Source organism: Triturus cristatus, chromosome 1_1 (genome assembly GCF_964204655.1).
Source record: "Triturus cristatus chromosome 1_1, aTriCri1.1, whole genome shotgun sequence".
In the NCBI taxonomy this organism is placed as follows: domain Eukaryota; kingdom Metazoa; phylum Chordata; class Amphibia; order Caudata; family Salamandridae; genus Triturus; species Triturus cristatus.
This window is the reverse complement of record NC_140579.1, coordinates 57,259,569-57,273,022: the sequence shown is the minus strand read 5'-3', so window position 1 is coordinate 57,273,022 and position 13,454 is coordinate 57,259,569. Positions and strand designations below refer to the sequence as shown.

The 13,454-nt window shown below is 49.7% G+C and overlaps 1 protein-coding gene across 2 annotated transcripts in view; it reads right to left on the bottom strand.

The window, feature by feature from the left end:
• Positions 1 to 13,454, bottom strand: part of LOC146869378 (E3 ubiquitin-protein ligase TRIM39-like) — a 144,474-nt gene that overhangs the window by 113,373 nt on the left and 17,647 nt on the right. For both annotated transcript variants that reach the window (XM_085599675.1, XM_085599672.1), the window contains exon 2: positions 2,471 to 2,566. In XM_085599675.1, the coding sequence (XP_085455801.1) occupies positions 2,471 to 2,566 (96 nt within the window). The remainder of the gene's footprint in view (positions 1 to 2,470; positions 2,567 to 13,454) is intronic.

Sequence of the window (13,454 nt, the reverse complement as noted above, 5' to 3'; positions counted from 1 at the left end):
ATCACACATCCGTCATTACTGTATCCCTTACTCCCTTTTCTCTGGCTGCCAGTACCATGCACCCAAGCCTCCCTTTGATAAGTAAAGTTGCCCTTCTCTCGCTTCATATTATTGTAAGGGCCTTAATTCCCTTCTCTTACCCACACTGATTTTTTTAAATCTAACACTGTGAAGTGTCCAGTGACCAGTTTTAACAGCAGAATGTTGACACCCCTTTGCCATGAAGAAAATCAGGAGCTGTTGCAGTGTGTTGTTGTTTCAGTGGTAGCCACACTTGAACAATCAGACAGAGACACCTGGACTCCTAAACTGTCACAAACTAAAGCAAGAGCAGCTTTAACTTCTGGAAACAGAACTCAATCTCCAACAAAAACTTCAAGATTTGAAGCCACAACTTTCAGTTCACATTCCGGACATCTGCCCCCTCAAGGGATGAACAACTAACAAATGAAACATTGTCAAGATGTTATTTTGAAATAAGATTAAAATAAAACAAATTTCTGCATATTTCTGATTTTATGCAGGCCCATTTAAAGCTTGTCTGTAAATACTACAGCCTGTCAGGAATCTTTTACAGGAACATAGGAGCACAAATGTAATTAGTTTGGGAAACAACTGGAACAACACAGGCAAAGACAGACTTTACCCACAGACAGCGCGGTCTAGTGTCTGGATGGGCAGGGAGACAAGACAACGCGTTGAAACAAGAAGCTCCGGAAGCAGAGAGGTAAGTTGGACTGGGGCCGGGTTGGGGGGGCTAGTTTTTAAGGGTTGGGGTCGGATTTAGGATTCGCGGCAGGCTTTTAGGGCTCAGGGTGGGGGAGGGCTTTGGGGTCATTTTAAGGGCTGGGGAGTTTTTAGAGGTGAGGTTAGGATTTAGGGCTTTTTAGGATTTTAGAGATTTTTTTTTAAGAGGAAGAGTTTTAGGCCTCAGGGCGGAGAACGGGGTAGGGGGAGTTTTAAGGGCAGCGTGGGGTAAGTTCTAGGGCTTAGGGCAAGGGGGGTGGGGTAGTTTTTATTTAGGGGGCAGGGTTTTAGGCCTCAATAAGGTAAGAAGGGAATGGGTAGTTTTAAGGACAGGACAAGGTAGGTTTTAGGCCTCAGGGTGGGGGGGGCATGGTAGGGTGGATAGATTTTTAGGGCCTAGGGCGGGAAGGGAGGGTCTGGGTAGTGGCGATCTTGACCACTTATATCCGCTTACCTATCATGCCTTTACAACGAAATTGCGTGGCAAAGGCTTGCGTGGTAAAGTAATGCATGGTTAAGACGCATTCGTGGTTCAGGCTGCATTGTAGAGGCATGCGTGGTTTATCCATGCGTGCTCTGTCTTACAACCAATCAGCTTACACTGAGCCTATGTCATTATTCACAACCCAGCCCTGTAGAGGGCCTCCCCTCGACAAATTCAGTTAGGCCGAACCATTTGTCACCTACTTTGTATAAAAGCTATCGACAAGGCAGACGGAGCAGTATTGTGTCTACTACTCAGTTGCAGGAATGAATAAGTTGGATTCCATGTGCAACTGATCAGAGTTTGGTACATATTTCACTTCTGTTTAGTACAGTTCAATACAATTCTACACTTGTTCCAAGCACATGGTTGCGAATACCTATATGAATGATAAAGGCTGAGTGCCTCAACTATATTCACCCAGAGTATTAGACACTGTTGATTTGTCTGACAAAGAATGAAAATTTTGTTTTAAAACAGAATAGTGAAAAAAATCCATCTTGTAAATAGCCTTCCACTATGCAAGATATCAATTATAAGCGGATGTCCGATGAATCTGGAATATCGAATAATAATGGCACACAAGATAGTTTGAAATCTTCTTTACTGAAAGATCAGGTGAGGTGAAAATATGCCCCAATTGCCCACCTTTTTAATAAGATGATAAAAGCAAGATTTGCATCTGGGTTTTATGATTATCCTCCTCTCTTCACTAGCACCCATGGGTGGATTTACAACCCAGGAGGGAGGAACTATCTTCTAAAGTTCCAGCTGCCTGGCCTTCAATGACAAGCTTCAAATGTGCTTGTGGTTAAGAGGTAATGAAGGGAGATTGAGAGGAAGTCTGAGCAATCCAGGCCCTATCAGCGACCACCTTCAAATTACACGCGCATAAAAATATATCAAATACTTGCGAATGACGTGGAACTGGAGACTACGCGTCTTGGACTCCTGAACATGTAGTAATGCATTTTACTATCACCCTTCGACTGTGTGGTCATCTTCCCCAAGAAGGTAGCTAAACATGAATCATGGATATGGTTAAAGCTGGATTACATTTAAATAACATCCAAACAACAGCTGCGGTAACCCCTGGATCCTTAGGGTGACATTATGCTTCTATGGTCAAGCAAATCCCAGATGATAGATTCACAGTCAGGACACCTCTGAGCCAGGTACGTCCAACCCCTGACACAAATGCTGTGGTCATCTGCAAACTGTTGATTACTGTTAGCTTACCTCTGTCTGTTTCGCTTCCGCCTCTTCCTTGCGATGCAGTTCAAGCATACTGTCCAGCTTCCTCTTCAGAGGGCTAAGACAACTCCAAAACTTACCCTAAAACAAGAAATTCAGTATTTTCAAAGCCTTGTAGAGATATTGTTGTACAATAACACAGCACAATGTGCAAAGATCCTGCCGAGGCTGAGATGCCTACTCTATATCTGCATTGTATTAACATTGTTCTGCTCTGTAAATGTTACTTGTTCATTTGGACAGGAAATGTGATGACGAGCATGTTGTCAACAAACAGATTATGGTGATGAGAGATTTACCTAGGGTATGCTTTGGTTAGCAACAAAGTTTATGGTGCATGTTTTCTAGCATGGGGATTGTGAGTATAGGAGGCTACTCACACACACAATACATGCTCATGAGCACAATAGCTGGCGCGGCATTTATGACGATAAGCATGTTGAGCTATTCTGGGTATGTATGGCTCCTTATCATTCAATGGAATTAGGATGGGCTTGTTCTCCAGCACATGATTTCTGATGATGAGCTTCTAATGATGCAGAGGTCAAGTGGACGTGGCAGCCTTTAATAACACAGAGGAACGAGACAACATAAGGACAAGTGACTCAACAGACAGGATAGGATGGAGTAACATAGGTTGGCCGAGTAACTTAAAGAATGGAAAGTAGGCCACTTACAACACACAATATACAGACTATCTCTGCAGTCTTCCTTAACAAGGGTCTTTTGCTTCCATATGTTTGGACATGTGAAGAAGGTGCACCTGCAGGGCGAGTGAGAGGCCTCTGTGCTCATCTGCAGTCTTCCTTAACCAGGGTCTTTTGCTTCCATGTGTTTGGACATGTGAAGACGGTGCACCTGCAGGGCGAGTGAGAGGCCTCTTTGCTCATCTGCAGACTTCCTTAACCAGGGTCTTTTGCTTCCATGTGTTTGGACATGTGAAGAAGGTGCACCTGCAGGGCGAGTGAGAGGCCTCTTTGCTCATCTGCAGTCTTCCTTAACCAGGGTCTTTTGCTTCCATGTGTTTGGACATGTGAAGAAGGTGCACCTGCAGGGCGAGTGAGAGGCCTCTGTGCTCATCTGCAGTCTTTCTTAACCAGGGTATTTTGCTTCCATGTGTTTGGACATGTGAAGAAGGTGCACCTGCAGGCCGAGTGAGAGGCCTCTTTGCTCATCTGCAGTCTTCCTTAACCGGGGTCTTTTGCTTCCATGTGTTTGGACATGTGAAGAAGGTGCACCTGCAGGGCGAGTGAGAGGCCTCTTTGCTCATCTGCAGTCTTCCTTAACCAGGGTCTTTTGCTTCCATGTGTTTGGACATGTGAAGAAGGTGCACCTGCAGGGCGAGTGAGAGACCTCTTTGCTCATCTGCAGTCTTCCTTAACCAGGGTCTTTTGCTTCCATGTGTTTGGACATGTGAAGAAGGTGCACCTGCAGGGCGAGTGAGAGGCCTCTTTGCTCATCTGCAGTTTTCCTTAACCAGGGTCCTTTGCTTCCATGTGTTTGGACATGTGAAGAAGGTGCACCTGCAGGGTGAGTGAGAGGCCTCTTTGCTCATCTGCAGTCTCCCTTAACAGGGTCTTTTGCTTCCATGTGTTTGGACATGTTAAGAAGGTGCACCTGCAGGGCGAGTGAGAGGCCTCTTTGCTCATCTGCAGTCTTCCTTAACCAGGGTCTTTTGCTTTCATATGTTTGGACATGTTAAGAAGGTGCACCTGCAGGGTGGGTGAGAGGCCTCTTTGCTCATCTGCAGTCTTCCTTAACCAGGGTCTTTTGCTTCCATGTGTTTGGACATGTGAAGAAGGTGCACCTGCAGAGCGAGTGAGAGGCCTCTTTGCTCATCTGCAGTCTTCCTTAACCAGGGTCTTTTGCTTCCATGTGTTTGAACATGTGAAGAAGGTGCACCTGCAGGGCGAGTGAGAGGCCTCTTTGCTCATCTGCAGTCTTCCTTAACCAGGGTCTTTTGCTTCCATGTGATTGGACATGTGAAGAAGGGGCACCTGCAGGAAGAGTGAGAGGCCTCTTTGCTCATCTGCAGTCTTCCTTAACCAGAGTCTTTTGCTTCCATATGTTTGGACATGTTAAGAAGGTGCACCTGCAGGGCGAGTGAGAGGCCTCTTTGCTCATCTGCAGTCTTCCTTAGCCAGGGTCTTTTGCTTCCATGTGTTTGGACATGTGAAGACGGTGCAACTGCAGGGTGAGTGAGAGGCCTCTTTGCTCATCTGCAGTCTTCCTTAACCAGGGTCTTTTGCTTCCATATGTTTGGACATGTGAAGACGGTGCACCTGCAGGGCGAGTGAGAGGCCTCTTTGCTCATCTGCAGTCTTCCTTAACCAGGGTCTTTTGCTTCCATATGTTTGGACATGTGAAGAAGGTGCACCTGCAGGGCGAGTGAGAGGCCTCTTTGCTCATCTGCAGTCTTCCTTAACCAGGGTCTTTTGCTTCCATGTGTTTGGACATGTGAAGAAGGTGCACCTGCAGGGCGAGTGAGAGGCCTCTTTGCTCATCTGCAGTCTTCCTTAACCAGGGTCTTTTGCTTCCATATGATTGCGACATGTGAAGAAGGTGCACCTGCAGGGCGAGTGAGAGGCCTCTTTGCTCATCTGCAGTCTTCCTTAACCAGGGTCTTTTGCGTCCATGTGTTTGGACATGTTAAGAAGGTGCACCTGCAGGGCGAGTGAGAGGCCTCTTTGCTCATCTGCAGTCTTTCTTAACCAGGGTCTTTTGCTTCCATATGTTTGGACATGTTAAGAAGGTGCACCTGCAGGGCGAGTGAGAGGCCTCTTTGCTCATCTGCAGTCTTCCTTAACCAGGGTCGTTTGCTTCCATATGTTTGGACATGTTAAGAAGGTGCACCTGCAGGGCGAGTGAGAGGCCTCTTTGCTCATCTGCAGTCTTCCTTAACCAGGGTCTTTTGCTTCCATGTGTTTGCGACATGTGAAGAAGGTGCACCTGCAGGGCGAGTGAGAGGCCTCTTTGCTCATCTGCAGTTTTCCTTAACCAGGGTCTTTTGCTTCCATGTGTTTGGACATGTGAAGAAGGTGCACCTGCAGGGTGAGTGAGAGGCCTCTTTGCTCATCTGCAGTCTCCCTTAACAGGGTCTTTTGCTTCCATGTGTTTGGACATGTTAAGAAGGTGCACCTGCAGGGCGAGTGAGAGGCCTCTTTGCTCATCTGCAGTCTTCCTTAACCAGGGTCTTTTGCTTCCATATGTTTGGACATGTGAAGAAGGTGCACCTGCAGGGCGAGTGAGAGGCCTCTTTGCTCATCTGCAGTCTTCCTTAACCAGGGTCTTTTGCTTCCATATGTTTGGACATGTTAAGAAGGTGCACCTGCAGGGCGAGTGAGAGGCCTCTTTGCTCATCTGCAGTCTTCCTTAACCAGGGTCTTTTGCTTCCATATGTTTGGACATGTGAAAACGGTGCACCTGCAGGGCGAGTGAGAGGCCTCTTTGCTCATCTGCAGTCTTCCTTAATCAGGGTCTTTTGCTTCCATGTGTTTGGACATGTGAAGACGGTGCACCTGCAGGGCGAGTGAGAGGCCTCTTTGCTCATCTGCAGTCTTCCTTAACCAGGGTCTTTTGCTTCCATGTGTTTGGACATGTGAAGAAGGTGCACCTGCAGGGCGAGTGAGAGACCTCTTTGCTCATCTGCAGTCTTCCTTAACCAGGGTCTTTTGCTTCCATGTGTTTGGACATGTGAAGAAGGTGCACCTGCAGGGCGAGTGAGAGGCCTCTTTGCTCATCTGCAGTTTTCCTTAACCAGGGTCTTTTGCTTCCATGTGTTTGGACATGTGAAGAAGGTGCACCTGCAGGGTGAGTGAGAGGCCTCTTTGCTCATCTGCAGTCTCCCTTAACAGGGTCTTTTGCTTCCATGTGTTTGGACATGTTAAGAAGGTGCACCTGCAGGGCGAGTGAGAGGCCTCTTTGCTCATCTGCAGTCTTCCTTAACCAGGGACTTTTGCTTTCATATGTTTGGACATGTTAAGAAGGTGCACCTGCAGGGTGGGTGAGAGGCCTCTTTGCTCATCTGCAGTCTTCCTTAACCAGGGTCTTTTGCTTCCATGTGTTTGGACATGTGAAGAAGGTGCACCTGCAGAGCGAGTGAGAGGCCTCTTTGCTCATCTGCAGTCTTCCTTAACCAGGGTCTTTTGCTTCCATGTGTTTGAACATGTGAAGAAGGTGCACCTGCAGGGCGAGTGAGAGGCCTCTTTGCTCATCTGCAGTCTTCCTTAACCAGGGTCTTTTGCTTCCATGTGATTGGACATGTGAAGAAGGGGCACCTGCAGGAAGAGTGAGAGGCCTCTTTGCTCATCTGCAGTCTTCCTTAACCAGAGTCTTTTGCTTCCATATGTTTGGACATGTTAAGAAGGTGCACCTGCAGGGCGAGTGAGAGGCCTCTTTGCTCATATGCAGTCTTCCTTAGCCAGGGTCTTTTGCTTCCATGTGTTTGGACATGTGAAGACGGTGCACCTGCAGGGTGAGTGAGAGGCCTCTTTGCTCATCTGCAGTCTTCCTTAACCAGGGTCTTTTGCTTCCATATGTTTGGACATGTGAAGACGGTGCACCTGCAGGGCGAGTGAGAGGCCTCTTTGCTCATCTGCAGTCTTCCTTAACCAGGGTCTTTTGCTTCCATATGTTTGGACATGTGAAGAAGGTGCACCTGCAGGGCGAGTGAGAGGCCTCTTTGCTCATCTGCAGTCTTCCTTAACCAGGGTCTTTTGCTTCCATGTGTTTGGACATGTGAAGAAGGTGCACCTGCAGGGCGAGTGAGAGGCCTCTTTGCTCATCTGCAGTCTTCCTTAACCAGGGTCTTTTGCTTCCATATGATTGCGACATGTGAAGAAGGTGCACCTGCAGGGCGAGTGAGAGGCCTCTTTGCTCATCTGCAGTCTTCCTTAACCAGGGTCTTTTGCGTCCATGTGTTTGGACATGTTAAGAAGGTGCACCTGCAGGGCGAGTGAGAGGCCTCTTTGCTCATCTGCAGTCTTTCTTAACCAGGGTCTTTTGCTTCCATATGTTTGGACATGTTAAGAAGGTGCACCTGCAGGGCGAGTGAGAGGCCTCTTTGCTCATCTGCAGTCTTCCTTAACCAGGGTCGTTTGCTTCCATATGTTTGGACATGTTAAGAAGGTGCACCTGCAGGGCAAGTGAGAGGCCTCTTTGCTCATCTGCAGTCTTCCTTAACCAGGGTCTTTTGCTTCCATGTGTTTGCGACATGTGAAGAAGGTGCACCTGCAGGGCGAGTGAGAGGCCTCTTTGCTCATCTGCAGTTTTCCTTAACCAGGGTCTTTTGCTTCCATGTGTTTGGACATGTGAAGAAGGTGCACCTGCAGGGTGAGTGAGAGGCCTCTTTGCTCATCTGCAGTCTCCCTTAACAGGGTCTTTTGCTTCCATGTGTTTGGACATGTTAAGAAGGTGCACCTGCAGGGCGAGTGAGAGGCCTCTTTGCTCATCTGCAGTCTTCCTTAACCAGGGTCTTTTGCTTCCATATGTTTGGACATGTGAAGAAGGTGCACCTGCAGGGCGAGTGAGAGGCCTCTTTGCTCATCTGCAGTCTTCCTTAACCAGGGTCTTTTGCTTCCATATGTTTGGACATGTTAAGAAGGTGCACCTGCAGGGCGAGTGAGAGGCCTCTTTGCTCATCTGCAGTCTTCCTTAACCAGGGTCTTTTGCTTCCATATGTTTGGACATGTGAAAACGGTGCACCTGCAGGGCGAGTGAGAGGCCTCTTTGCTCATCTGCAGTCTTCCTTAACCAGGGTCTTTTGCTTCCATGTGTTTGGACATGTGAAGAAGGTGCACCTGCAGGGCGAGTGAGAGGCCTCTTTGCTCATCTGCAGTCTTCCTTAACCAGGGTCTTTTGCTTCCATATGTTTGGACATGTGAAAACGGTGCACCTGCAGGGCGAGTGAGAGGCCTCTTTGCTCATCTGCAGTCTTCCTTAACCAGGGTCTTTTGCTTCCATGTGTTTGGACATGTGAAGAAGGTGCACCTTCAGGGCGAGTGAAAGGCCTCTTTGCTCATCTGCAGTCTTCCTTAACCAGGGTCTTTTGCTTCCATGTGTTTGGACATGTGAAGAAGGTGCACCTGCAGGGTGAGTGAGAGGCCTCTTTGCTCATCTGCAGTCTTCCTTAACCAGGGTCTTTTGCTTCCATGTGTTTGGACATGTGAAGACGGTGCACCTGCAGGGCGAGTGAGAGGCCTCTTTGCTCATCTGCAGTCTTTCTTAACCAGGGTCTTTTGCTTCCATATGTTTGGACATGTTAAGAAGGTGCACCTGCAGGGTGAGTGAGAGGCCTCTTTGCTCATCTGCAGTCTTTCTTAACCAGGGTCTTTTGCTTCCATATGTTTGGACATGTTAAGAAGGTGCACCTGCAGGGCGAGTGAGAGGCCTCTTTGCTCATCTGCAGTCTTCCTTAACCAGGGTCTTTTGCTTCCATGTGTTTGGGACATGTGAAGAAGGTGCACCTGCAGGGAGAGTGAGAGGCCTCTTTGCTCATCTGCAGTCTTCCTTAACCAGGGTCTTTTGCTTCCATGTGTTTGGACATGTTAAGACGGTGCACCTGCAGGGCGAGTGAGAGGCCTCTTTGTTCATCTGCAGTCTTCCTTAACCAGGGTCTTTTGCTTCCATGTGTTTGGACATGTGAAGACGGTGCACCTGCAGGGCGAGTGAGAGGCCTCTGTGCTCATCTGCAGTCTTCCTTAACCAGGGTCTTTTGCTTCCATGTGTTTGGGACATGTTAAGAAGGTGCACCTGCAGGGCGAGTGAGAGGCCTCTTTGCTCATCTGCAGTCTTCCTTAACCAGGGTCTTTTGCTTCCATATGATTGCGACATGTGAAGAAGGTGCACCTGCAGGGCGAGTGAGAGGCCTCTGTGCTCATCTGCAGTCTTCCTTAACCAGGGTCTTTTGCCTCCATGTGTTTGGACATGTTAAGAAGGTGCACCTGCAGGGCGAGTGAGAGGCCTCTTTGCTCATCTGCAGTCTTTCTTAACCAGGGTCTTTTGCTTCCATATGTTTGGACATGTTAAGAAGGTGCACCTGCAGGGCGAGTGAGAGGCCTCTTTGCTCATCTGCAGTCTTCCTTAACCAGGGTCTTTTGCTTCCATATGTTTGGACATGTTAAGAAGGTGCACCTGCAGGGCGAGTGAGAGGCCTCTTTGCTCATCTGCAGTCTTCCTTAACCAGGGTCTTTTGCTTCCATGTGTTTGCGACATGTGAAGAAGGTGCACCTGCAGGGCGAGTGAGAGACCTCTTTGCTCATCTGCAGTTTTCCTTAACCAGGGTCTTTTGCTTCCATGTGTTTGGACATGTGAAGAAGGTCTACCTGCAGGGTGAGTGAGAGGCCTCTTTGCTCATCTGCAGTCTCCCTTAACAGGGTCTTTTGCTTCCATGTGTTTGGACATGTTAAGAAGGTGCACCTGCAGGGCGAGTGAGAGGCCTCTTTGCTCATCTGCAGTCTTCCTTAACCAGGGTCTTTTGCTTCCATATGTTTGGACATGTGAAGAAGGTGCACCTGCAGGGCGAGTGAGAGGCCTCTTTGCTCATCTGCAGTCTTCCTTAACCAGGGTCTTTTGCTTCCATATGTTTGGACATGTTAAGAAGGTGCACCTGCAGGGCGAGTGAGAGGCCTCTTTGCTCATCTGCAGTCTTCCTTAACCAGGGTCTTTTGCTTCCATGTGTTTGGACATGTGAAAACGGTGCACCTGCAGGGCGAGTGAGAGGCCTCTTTGCTCATCTGCAGTCTTCCTTAACCAGGGTCTTTTGCTTCCATATGTTTGGACATGTTAAGAAGGTGCACCTGCAGGGCGAGTGAGAGGCCTCTTTGCTCATCTGCAGTCTTCCTTAACCAGGGTCTTTTGCTTCCATATGTATGGACATGTGAAAACGGTGCACCTGCAGGGTGAGTGAGAGGCCTCTTTGCTCATCTGCAGTCTTCCTTAACCAGGGTCTTTTGCTTCCATGTGTTTGGACATGTGAAGAAGGTGCACCTGCAGGGCGAGTGAGAGGCCTCTTTGCTCATCTGCAGTCTTCCTTAACCAGGGTCTTTTGCTTCCATATGTTTGGAAATGTGAAAACGGTGCACCTGCAGGGCGAGTGAGAGGCCTCTTTGCTCATCTGCAGTCTTCCTTAACCAGGGTCTTTTGCTTCCATGTGTTTGGACATGTGAAGAAGGTGCACCTGCAGGGCGAGTGAGAGGCCTCTTTGCTCATCTGCAGTCTTCCTTAACCAGGGTCTTTTGCTTACATATGTTTGGACATGTGAAGAAGGTGCACCTGCAGGGCGAGTGAGAGGCCTCTTTGCTCATCTGCAGTCTTCCTTAACCAGGGTCTTTTGCTTCCATGTGTTTGGACATGTGAAGAAGGTGCACCTGCAGGGTGAGTGAGAGGCCTCTTTGCTCATCTGCAGTCTTCCTTAACAAGGGTCTTTTGCTTCCATGTGTTTGGACATGTTAAGACGGTGCACCTGCAGGGCGAGTGAGAGGCCTCTTTGCTCATCTGCCGTCTTCCTTAACCAGGGTCTTTTGCTTCCATGTGTTTGGACATGTTAAGAAGGTGCACCTGCAGGGCGAGTGAGAGGCCTCTTTGCTCATCTGCAGTCTTCCTTAACCAGGGTCTTTTGCTTCCATGTGTTTGGACATGTGAAAACGGTGCACCTGCAGGGCGAGTGAGAGGCCTCTTTGCTCATCTGCAGTCTTCCTTAACCAGGGTCTTTTGCTTCCATATGTTTGGACATGTTAAGAAGGTGCACCTGCAGGGCGAGTGAGAGGCCTCTTTGCTCATCTGCAGTCTTCCTTAACCAGGGTCTTTTGCTTCCATATGTTTGGACATGTGAAAACGGTGCACCTGCAGGGCGAGTGAGAGGCCTCTTTGCTCATCTGCAGTCTTCCTTAACCAGGGTCTTTTGCTTCCATGTGTTTGGACATGTGAAGAAGGTGCACCTGCAGGGCGAGTGAGAGGCATCTTTGCTCATCTGCAGTCTTCCTTAACCAGGGTCTTTTGCTTCCTTATGTTTGGACATGTGAAGAAGGTGCACCTGCAGGGCGAGTGAGAGGCCTCTTTGCTCATCTGCAGTCTTCCTTAACAGGGTCTTTTGCTTCCATGTGTTTGGACATGTGAAGAAGGTGCACCTGCAGGGCGAGTGAGAGACCTCTTTGCTCATCTGCAGTCTTCCTTAACCAGGGTCTTTTGTTTCCATATGTTTGGACATGTGAAGAAGGTGCACCTGCAGGGCGAGTGAGAGACCTCTTTGCTCATCTGCAGTCTTCCTTAACCAGGGTCTTTTGCTTCCATATGTTTGGACATGTGAAGAAGGTGCACCTGCAGGGCGAGTGAGAGACCTCTTTGCTCATCTGCAGTCTTCCTTAACCAGGGTCTTTTGCTTCCTTATGTTTGGACATGTGAAGAAGGTGCACCTGCAGGGCGAGTGAGAGGCCTCTGTGCTCATCTGCAGTCTTCCTTAACCAGGGTCTTTTGCTTCCATGTGTTTGGACATGTGAAGAAGGTGCACCTGCAGGGCGAGTGAGAGGCCTCTTTGCTCATCTGCAGTCTTCCTTAACCAGGGTCTTTTGCTTCCATGTGTTTGGACATGTGAAGAAGGTGCACCTGCAGGGCGAGTGAGAGGCCTCTTTGCTCATCTGCAGTCTTCCTTAACCAGGGTCTTTTGCTTCCATGTGTTTGGACATGTTAAGACGGTGCACCTGCAGGGCGAGTGAGAGGCCTCTTTGCTCATCTGCAGTCTTCCTTAACCAGGGTCTTTTGCTTCCATGTGTTTGGACATGTTAAGAAGGTGCACCTGCAGGGCGAGTGAGAGGCCTCTTTGCTCATCTGCAGTCTTCCTTAACCAGGGTCTTTTGCTTCCATATGTTTGGACATGTGAAGAAGGTGCACCTGCAGGGCGAGTGAGAGGCCTCTTTGCTCATCTGCAGTCTTCCTTAACCAGGGTCTTTTTGTTAGAAAAGGTAGACGGACCGGGAGGGTCGGCCGGGGTCAGGAGGAGAGGTCTCCGGGGAGGACCGTCTCCAGCGATCGTACAGACAAGTAACTTCCCCCCCACAGACAGATACCACACACGGATAAGGTTCAGTGTTCTTTATAAGCACTTCTTAAGGTACGGTTGAATGGTACAAGGAGGTCTGGACTCAGGGGTCCCCTCGATTCGAGTCTCGCAAGGTAGGGAAGGGGGTAGCGGGACAGTCTGTTTACCAGTCAGGTAGTTCGGATGAGATGATGAGCTCACAATCCTCGAGCTTGGTGGTTAGGTGGTACGGGCCGCGGCAGCGCCAGCAGGTCCCGGTGAAGATGGTTGTTACAACGGGCCGCGGCAGCGCCAGCAGGTCCCAGGAAGATGGTCGATGTACGGTCCGCGGCGGCGCCAGCAGGTCCCGGTGAAGATGGTTGGTACAACGGGCCGCGGCAGCGCCAGCAGGTCCCAGGAAGATGGTCAATGTACGGTCCGCGGCAGCGCCAGCAGGTCCCGGTGAAGATGGTTGTTACAACGGGCCGCGGCAGCGCCAGCAGGTCCCAGGAAGATGGTTGTTACAACGGGCCGCGGCAGCGCCAGCAGGTCCCAGGAAGATGGATGTTACAACGGGCCGCGGCAGCGCCAGCAGGTCCCAGGAAGATGGAGATTGCAGAAGGCCGCGGCAGCGCCAGTAGGCAGAACGATGGGTCACAAGAGCGGGCTACGGCAGCGCCAGTAGACCGTCAAGGCTGAGTTCACTCGGTGTCTCTCGACTCCAGGATACAACTGCCTTCCTGCTCCGGAGCTGCCCCAGTTATAGGGCTGGTGCCCTTTGATGTCCGGACCCTCGCACTTGGAGGTCGGAGGGTCCGGGATGAAGGTGTCCAGACACCCAGCAGGGGGTGGAGCCAGTGCCTGGGGGAGCTGGAGGCGATCGGCACCTGGCGGGGGAAGAGCTCTTGACACTTCGTTCTCCCATTGACCTGCCAAGTGGTCCGCTCACCTCCTGGG